This window comes from Numida meleagris, chromosome 9, assembly GCF_002078875.1.
Source record: "Numida meleagris isolate 19003 breed g44 Domestic line chromosome 9, NumMel1.0, whole genome shotgun sequence".
NCBI lineage: Eukaryota > Metazoa > Chordata > Aves > Galliformes > Numididae > Numida > Numida meleagris.
The window spans coordinates 18,879,102-18,888,307 of NC_034417.1; the positions used below are offsets into that span (position 1 = coordinate 18,879,102).

Here is a 9,206-nt window from a genome sequence, read left to right on the forward strand (position 1 = left end):
TTTCTTCTTTTTTTCTTTTTTTTTTTCTTGTTCTTTTCTCCTACTTTCTTTTCCTCCTTTTTTCCTCATTTTTTTCCTCCTTCTTTTCCTCTTTTTTCCCTTTCTTTTCCTCTTTTTCCCCCCTTTCTTTTCCTCTTTTTTCCCTTTCTTTTCCTCTTTTCCCCCCTTTCTTTCCTCCTTTTTTCCCTTTTCTCCTTTTTTTCTTTTTTTTCCTTGTTCTTTTCTCCTTTCTTTTCCTCCTTTTTTTCCTCCTTTTTTTCTTTTTTTCCTTTTTTCCTCTTTTTTCCCTTTCTTTTCCTCCTTTTTCCCTCCTTTCTTTCCTTTTTTCCCTTTTCTCCTTTTTTTCTTTTTTTTCCTTGTTCTTTTCTCCTACTTTCTTTTCCTCCTTTTTTCCTCCTTTTTTTCTTTTTTTTCCTTTTTCCCTCCTTTCTTTCCTCCTTTTTTCCCTTTTTCCTTCTTTTTTTTCCTCCTTTTTTTCCTATTTTTCCCTCCATTTTTCCCCTCATTTTTCCTCTTTTCCTCCTCCTTTTTTTTCCTTCTTCCATTTTCTTCCTCCTCCTTTTTTTTCCTCCTTTTTTCCCTACCTCTACCTTTTTTTCTCCTTTTCTTTTTTTTTTTTTTTTTGTGGGTGTGGGTATAAGGGTTTTACATAAAAATGCTGAACCAATGTTACGGTTCTACCCTAAATCATTATTCCCACATATTTATGTATGATAACATCATGAATAAGCAATAAGCCAAAGAGCAAGAACACAATTTATGATAATACATTGACATATTGTAATGCATCACGGAATGGTTGGGTTGGAAGGGACCCTAAGGCCCCTCTGATGTGAGCTGGGTGCCCCCCCCAACTCAGGCTGCCCTGGGTCCTGCCAGGGATGAGGCACAGCAGCAGCCCCCACCTCCACCCAGCGGAGCCACCCCCCAGTGCTGCTCCAGCACAACCACATCCTCCCCTGCAGCCCCCACCTCCATGAGGACACAGCTCCATCAGCAGAGTATTGCGTGGGGACTCCCAGCAAAGCCCCCCCCCCGGGTGACAGCATTCACCTTGCAGCCAGCGTCAGGCAAAGGATTTATTTGAAATACCTCTACATTAGAAAAACTAGATTTTATTTAATTTTTTTTTCTTTGATTCACTCCGAAATATCAAAACCTATAAACTCTCGTTCGCCGCGTGGAGGTTGCTCATGTGCAGGGTGTAAAACGCCCACGGCTCGGGGATGTAGATCACCCCGGGGTATTTCTTCCTGAGGGTTTTGTCGTTCCACAGCCACGCCACCCAGACAGCGATCAGCACCAGCGTGATGATGAACGAGTAGAAGAGGAAGAGCCCGTTGCTGTCCAGCACCAGCCCCTTGCGCTTCTGGTGCATCACCAAAGCCATCATGGCGAAGAACGTGAAGATGTAGAGGATGAAGATCTGCCCCTCGGTCACGAGGTACCTGCAAAGCAAAGCAACTGAGCGCCCACCCCATGATCCGTGCCTGCCACTGACACTGTCCAAAAGGTTTATACTGACTGCAGAAGCCCATAGCAAGCACCCTACATTCACTTTTCCCCCATTAAAGCGGCTGTTTGGGTTGGTGTTCTCCCCGCTTGGCTCTGAATGGGATACGTGGCGCTTGTTGTCAGCCCAAAAATCCATTTCTCCCCACTGTGGAGCAGAGAAATGGCCATGGTGAGTCCTGAAAGCTTAAGGCAAAGCGGGGGCTAGAGGGAGCGGAGCTCTTCCTCTTCCCTGGCTCTAGTTTGTGTCTATGGGAAATGGTTCTTGTCAGTGGTAAATAGTGAGGACTTGGATCTTGCCTATGAGAAATGGCGAGGATTTGGTTCGTGTCCATGGGAAACCTGAGGAGCTGTTACCCATGGCTTGTTACCCATTTGTTTTCTCCTGCAACACGCAGACCTGTGAGCGTAAATCAGGATGCTGCTCTCATTCACAGAGAGGCAGCAAACTCATGGGGAGCGTTGGAAGCCAGGTATTGTTTTGGGTACCTGCCCCCAGGAGCCCCTGGGTACTCTGGGGGTACCCGTGGGTGCCTCCTTGCAGGGAACTGTGCTCAGTGCATCTTGAATTGTTTGCCTGGAATAGCAGAGACTCGGCTGATGTATTTAAAGGCAGTGCAGTGGGGGGTAAGTGGGAAGTGACCAAATCATCCTGATGATTTTGACGATCAAAAATTAATTTACTGTATAAGAACAGCCTCAGCAGGGGTCAGAGCCACAGGCGTAGTCACTGACAATGAATGGGAAGTTGTTCGGCTGCCATCAGGGAAACTGCTTGGGAAGATGAGGCTAATGAAAATGGGAAATAAATAAGAGCTCTCTCACAAGGCCATTTGGCCCTGCAGGGTGAGCCGGGTGGCGGCGTGCATCCCTGTGCTGCAGGGAGAGCATTGCCAGGAGCACCCCAACGCTGTGCAGATCTGTCTGCCTATGGCACGGGGGGGCTGGGAGCCTGGGCTGCAGCTGTACAGACCCTGTGCTGGGATTCCTAAGCAACGGAGGAGCAGGAAAAGCACAGGGTGCCAGCAGGTGGGGCTGGGACAGCTGTGTCAGTGGGGGGAGCGACACAGTGGGTGACCAGACACCCCAAGGAGGAACAGGGACACGCGGTGCTGAAGTGGTCCCGGCTCTCAGTGACCCACTGAAAGGAGATCTGATTGGATTTTCCAGGCTGGCACGGGAGCTGCAGCTCTGCCCTGGCACCCCCGGAGCCCCCAGTGGGGCACTCACCAGTAATAGAGGCTGCTCGGCCCCGTCAGCAGCAGCGCGGACACCGGCATCCTGCTCTCGTCCTCGTCGGGCGTGAAGCAGCCGGTGAAGTATATGAAGAGGATCAGGAAGAAGGGGATGTACCTGGGGGCAGAGGCAGCGCTGGGGAGGGCGTGGGGCTCGGAGCCCTGCCCCCCACCTCCCTGCACTGCGACCATTCGTTAGCGTGACCATCTGAACAAACGAGCAGGGTGATTGTTGTTGTTTTAAATTTTTGGAGCCGAACCGTCAAGGAATCTGCAAAATCCTCCGCAACGCGCACGGCAGAGGGGAGGGGAACAGTGCTGCTCCGCTGCTCCCCGTGGCTGCACGTCCCCAGAATGACGGGGGTTGAAAAAAAGCCAGCAGGGACGGGCGGCATTCGGAAGGAGAGGCCCCTGTGAGCACCCAGCTGAGTGCACCGAGCAGCTCTGCCTCCTGGTGCATCGTTCCGAGGCCGCCGGATCGACGCCGCAAACCGCTTACCACATCGAGTGACCCAAATACTCGTCGTAGTAGTACAGCAGCTCAAAGGAATCAATCTGCAATGCAACGGCACAGATTTAAAAGGGCAGAGAGGGCACGGCACGCTCCGAAATAAGAACAAACGATGAGGAGGATGATTATTTTTTAAGCCCCGGCATAAAGAAGCGGCGTTACCAGCGTCTCTGGCTTCAGGTTCCTGATGATGGGGTTCTCCCTGACGGACAGGTGGTGCTGGTACCCGCTGAAGATCAGGCGGTGGTTGACGGAGTCGCCCACCAGGTGGATGCTGGCGCCCATGACGAACGTGATGATGCTGACGTACACCATGGATCGGGGCAGGGTCTTCGGGGAGCGCTCGATGAGCTGACAACGGAGACATGGAGCAGTGAGGAGGGACAAAGCGATGCTGTGACAAATTCCGCCCTCTCCTGCTTTGCAAACGTCACCCCCCGCCACGTGGAGGTCTGCAGAGAAGCAGAGCCCCTGCAGCTTTCTGATCGCAGCATGCGTTCTGTCCCTTTTTGGGACAATAAATCGCATTTTGGGGCACTGACACCTGAGTCACCGCTCACACGGAGCCAGGACTCCCAACCATGACTCCCAGCCAGGACTCCCAGCAATTCCTTCCCCAGATGTGACCGAAAACATCGTTCCTTAGCCACAAAGCAGCAGCTGCTGGCTCTCGCTCCCCTCCTGCTGCCAGCAGCCTCTCTGTGCCCTCCAGCGGCGAGAGGGACCGCTCCCCTGTGCTGCACACCCATCCCTGTGCAAAAATTTTACAGGGGGCTCTGCTGAGTTGCCTGGTTTCTTTTCTTCCTAATGGAAGCGGACCCCTCCCTCTCTTTCTGCTCCTGAAGTGGAGCAGGACGAGCCCTCACTCATTTCAGCCAACACAACGTGAACAAGGAAGTGCTGTCCCTCCCAGCCTGGGGATGGGGAAGGTCTGAGAACCCGGCAGTGGGAGATGTGGTGGTGGTGGCATTGGGACCCAGCAAGCCCTGCGCTGCCAAAGCAGCTTTGCAGCCCTTCGTCTGCATAAACGCAGAAAAGCTCCTTATTTGTATTTAATTCTGAGGCTTAACTTTCCCTCTCTCTAACCACTGTGACTGTCAGAGGGTTCGGGGAGGGGAGCACGGGGTTGAGGGGAGCTCCTGTCTGGTGCAGGAAGAAGGGCAGGGATGTCCTTCAGGGGGACACGGGGTGACCACAGCAGCAACTTGTGACCTGTGGAACACTGAGCTCCCAGAGGTCGGCTGTGCCACTTGGGGACAGCTCACGCCGAGTGTGACAGTGCTCACAGCCCTGCTGAGTGCGTTCCTTTCCGCCCCAGTGGAGTTTAATCACTCCCAAACTCAGGAGAGAAGCATTTTCATCTTGGGACGTAATTCAATCCCTGGCTAACGAAGGTTAAAACATATTTCTAATTGCTTTCTCGTATCTCCTGGCTGCCAAGTGTTTCATAGGAAAAGATTCCCGGTGATGGGGCAGTCCTTAACCTGAAAACGTGGCCGCAGGATCTGGTGGCTGGCAGCTGGTGCTGGATAAATTCGAGCTACAGACACAATTCTAATGCCGAAGAGCAAGCGTAATTAAGCACTGAACAACTTAGGAAATCTGCTGCAGTTCCAGCTGCCCCCTAAGGTCTGGATGGATGTTGTCTTGACAATGCACTTCAGCTGAGCTGGGGCGAAGGGCTTTGAGTTCTGAACGTGGAGCTCCTGGGCGAAGCGAAAAGCTTTTACACACAGGGAGCATGTGAACAAACAAAAGGATTTCTCCCAGGCTCCAACTTCTGCGGCCTTCCCCTCAAATCAGCACTTCTGTCAGAGGCTGAGCCACGCGGGTGCAGAATGCGGTCGGAGCGGGTTTGTTCCAGCTCACAGCACAGACAGGGAAAGCAGCCTGACTCCCACTGGTTCACAACCACCAAATCGCCTCAAAGCAGGAGAAAAAGCCTCAAAAGCCCCACCTGTGGCTTATGGCCGGCGGCTGGGAAATGGTTGGAAAGGCTGAAAAAGTTTCTGTAGTGCAGAAAGGTGGGCACTGCCTCGGTCCTGAGCAGCTGGCATCCTCAGCTCCTTCTGGAGGGAAAGCTGCAGAGCAGGGCAGGAGGGCTCAGCTGTGGCTGATGGTGAGTGGTTTCACCTGGGGAAAGCACCACTTGCCCTGCTCGTACAGCTGGCAGCGCTAAGAATGGTTTACCTTTAGCAGAAGAAACGGTGTTATAACGTTGTAAGCCATGTGGAAATAATCTCCGGCACTCGGTTTGTTGAGGGGAAACCACTCCAGCGGCAGGATTATCTGAAGAGAGGGGGGAAAAGATGCATCAGTGCAGCCCCGTGACCCAGCTCTCCTTGCAGGGAGCATCCCTACCAGCACCGTTGGCACACAGGAGCTAAAGGAACGGTGTGGTTGAATCTCAGCTGTGTGCTCCTGCAGCGCTGAGAAAGCAGTGATGAACCCAACAGCAGCGGATCCCCGTTAATGCGCTGCCCCGTTCAGGTGCCAGCACTAAAACCCCTCATTTTTAGGGCAAAGAGCCTTCTGTCCTGCCACGTGCCATACACAAAGCAAGAGCCCCGTGCTCAGGACGTGCAGGCAAAGGGATGGGGATGAGCAGCAGAAACATCACTGGTGCTATGACATGTAGACCTACGGGCTGGAGATGCACTGGCACGGCTCTGCCACCCCCAGCTCACCATGGCGATGGGACGGCCGAAGTCCAGCACCCAGTTCTGCAGCGTGAAGTAGAACCAGAGGTCGAGGTGGAACGGGGAGGTCTTGGAGGTGTCCTCGTTCTTTGCCGCCCCATGCCTGGTGGGGACAGAAGGAGAGCGTCAGCCCCCGGGGACGGGGGAGGCAGGAGATGGCTCCGGGTGGATGGTGTGGATGGGTTGGGGTCAGCGGTGTCTGTACAGAGCTGGGGCTCCAAGGAGAGGAGGCAGCACATGAAAGGTAAAGCATCAGGAATAAAAACCTGCCTGTCCCTTATGAAGGCTGCTCCCGGCGGAGGAGGGAGCACAAAAGAAGGATGCAAAGCCCGAATGCTGAATGAAGTGCAACTGTTTTTAACTTTTGCGTGACAAAACAAAGCTCCCACCGCATTTCCAATGCTAAAAAAAAAAAAAAAAGCGTGGAATGCTATAAAAGTAGTGAATGTAAAAAAAAGTACCAAATGCAAGAAGGTATTCCTGCCCTGCAGTGCTCCAGCACAGGGATGCTCTGGACATGCTGTTACCTTCATCCCTTGCTCTCAGGCTCATCCTGTGCCCTGCCCTCGCAGAGCTGCCCCGCTGAGCCCCTTCCTCCAGGCAGCCCCCCCCCCAGGCTTCATCTTCCCACGGTAAGGGAAAGCAGCCGCTTTAGGGCCAAGGTGCAACTTGCTCTTTTGGGGCGCTGAGAGCAGAGCCCCGAGCGGAGCACGGAGCTGCGCGATGGATGGCGGTACCCTGGAAGGCTGGGATGAGCCTGGGAGAGCCGTGGTTCCCTTAAGAAGTTGCCACGAGGTCGGGGACACCCAACCGCCCAGGATGCCCCGGAGCACCGCAGCATCTCGGATGAAGCGGTAATACCCGGGAAGCACAGGAAGAGCGGGGCCGGGGGGGCTGCATGGGGTGGGGTGGGGGTTCCATAATGACCCGGGGGGCTGTCAGGGTGATGTGTGTAGGGGGAGAGCTGCGTGGATCTGGGTATCCGATGCAGCCAGGATGGTCTGGGGGGGTGGGGTCAGGAAGATGCGGGCAGTGGCGCTCCTGGTGATGCTGGGGGGTCCCAGGGATGGTGCCGGGAGCTCTGCGCACGGTGGGCCGCCCCGGTGCCCGTCCCACCCCCCCCGCACTCGGCCCCGCCGCTCACCTGCCCGCGTAGAGCGGCCCGGAGGGCTGCGGGGAGCCCGGGGCCGCCGCCGGGAACGGCCGGCGCCGCGCCGAGCCCTGCATGAGCCCGCCTGGCCCGGCCCGGCCCGGCTCGGCTCAGCCCGGCACGGCGCGGTGCGGTGCTGCTCCGCCCGGGCCCCGCCTCGGCGCTGGGGGAGGGCGGGCGGCTGCGCGGATGCGGGCGGCGGGACGGGCGGGGGGAGCCGGGGCTGCGGGTCGTCGGAGGGGACGGCTGTCGGCTTCGTTACTGCGACTCTTCGTATTTGCGTTCATTTTCGTTGTTGTTACGTTCGTTGTCGTTTTTGTTATTTTTGTCGTGGTTGTTTTTAATTGTTGATTTCAAACGATGATCGTTACCGTTACCATCACCCCCTCTCCCCCCCCCCGACCCTCTCATGTATACTGGTAGGGGGAGCGGCAGGCCGGCACGCTGCTGCTGCCTCTGCGCGCGATGCTGCCCTGCAGGATGAGCGCCAGGGCTGAAATCCACTGGTTCGGCCCCAAAACGGGGAGCAGGCACCACTCTGTGGGCGCAGCATCGCCCTCCTGCCTCCTCCAGCTATCAGGGCAGGGAGATAACACATGGGAAACCCTCCGAGCCCACAGCTGTCCCCTGTATTCCACACAGAAAATTTGGGCAGCTCATTTTATTTCCCTGTCCAAAGCGTGCTCAGATCATCTTTGCTATTTTTAAAATAGAGGAAGGAGAGAGAGATGATATTTAACTCCTTACGTGCTCTTTAGAAACAAAACCCTATTCGTCCCGATGCACCACCATATGCACTGATGCGAGTCCTCATCTGGCTGAGGAAATGAGATGTGGAAGTGGGAAAAGGCCTACGGAGTGCAAACTCTGCCTCACAAATTGGTGTCTCATTTTAAACACAGAGCTTAACTGAAAGGTCAGGGAGCAGCGTGGCTGTGCCACAGGTTGGGCACATCGCTGTCAGCAAGTCACCAGACATGGGGCCAGCTGCAGCAAGGGCACAAGGCATGTGGGTGTAACCCAGTGAGTCAGGAGGTGCTGATCACAGTCACAGAACAGCTTAGGTTGGAAGGGACCGTAGAGATCACAGAGTTCTAAACCCCCTGATGCTGTGCTGCTTTCTGTGTGCACGGCCACAGTAAATGCTGCCAGGCTGGGATGACAGAGTTCTCTTTGCAGGGTGTGAGGCTGGAAGTGTTTGCAGGCTGTGCCACAGCTTCTGTGATGACGAATTGTGGTCCTGACAGCACTGAACATGGCACGAGTGGCTGCGATGAGGCTGCAGAACGGATCTGGGTTCTCCCTTCATCGCTGTTTGTGCGTTGAGGAACACGACGTGTGTGTGGGCAACCACGGCTTTTGTTGGGAATGTGAACACCCTGCAAAGCGGAGGAGATGGTGGAGGTAACAGAGACAAACTCCACTTACACTCACCGTGAACTCATCGTGTCGGGCACATCTCAGGCTGCGTGAGGCCGATCCTCGTTGACTGAACACCCCGACCCCTCTCCTCAGGGCTTCTTTCGGTGACTGCCCGCAGTGCGGCCAGGCCACACTGCCATGCATAATGCACGCTGTGGCCTACACACAGCTCCGGTTGCATGGCTCTCCATTAATTCTTAATTGGGCTGATACAGAATCCCATTCGGGACAATGGGGCACAGCAGACGGGCTGCGTATCGGCATGGGCCGTCTGTCGCTGTGTTTACGGTGCCCTTGCTCGTGTCCCATGGGGACCCCAGGCCGTGGGTGCCGAGGGGTTTTGCTGAAGGCACGGTGGGAGGGGTGGCATTGGGGAGGAGGCTCTGGGGAACGGGGCACGCACACACCTGCGTGGGCCCTGTCACAGATGAGCTCCTAAAGCTGCTGGCAACTTTTCGTTAAACCACACATGACTTCAACCCAAAGGCAGCACCAAGGGGCCTAACTCAAGGCCGGGCTGCCCCCACCGAGCAGGCTGAGGGAGGCCCCGCCGTGGGCAGCGGGGAGCGGCGCTGGGCTCGGGGAGAACGTTAAGATCCGCGACGCGGAACGTCCGCGCGCCGCTCCCTGTTTCCGGGGGGGGACAACGAGTGAGCACGCGCAGCGCTCGCTTCCGG

General features: G+C 55.5%; 1 protein-coding gene across 2 annotated transcripts; it reads right to left on the reverse strand.

Moving 5' to 3' along the window:
• CLN6 (CLN6, transmembrane ER protein) lies at nt 1,066-8,567 on the reverse strand. Of its 2 annotated transcripts, none has more exons than XM_021407513.1 (7): nt 8,542-8,567; nt 5,946-6,060; nt 5,449-5,547; nt 3,421-3,609; nt 3,247-3,302; nt 2,743-2,865; nt 1,066-1,448 (listed from the first exon to the last, which is right to left on the reverse strand). In XM_021407513.1, the coding sequence occupies exons 1-7, from the start codon at nt 8,550-8,552 to the stop codon at nt 1,160-1,162; spliced, it is 882 nt and encodes a 293-aa protein (XP_021263188.1). In that variant the 5' UTR covers nt 8,553-8,567; the 3' UTR covers nt 1,066-1,159. The 2 variants fall into 2 exon arrangements, with proteins under 2 accessions (XP_021263188.1, XP_021263187.1); XM_021407512.1 differs by lacking the exon at nt 8,542-8,567 and adding an exon at nt 7,102-7,257.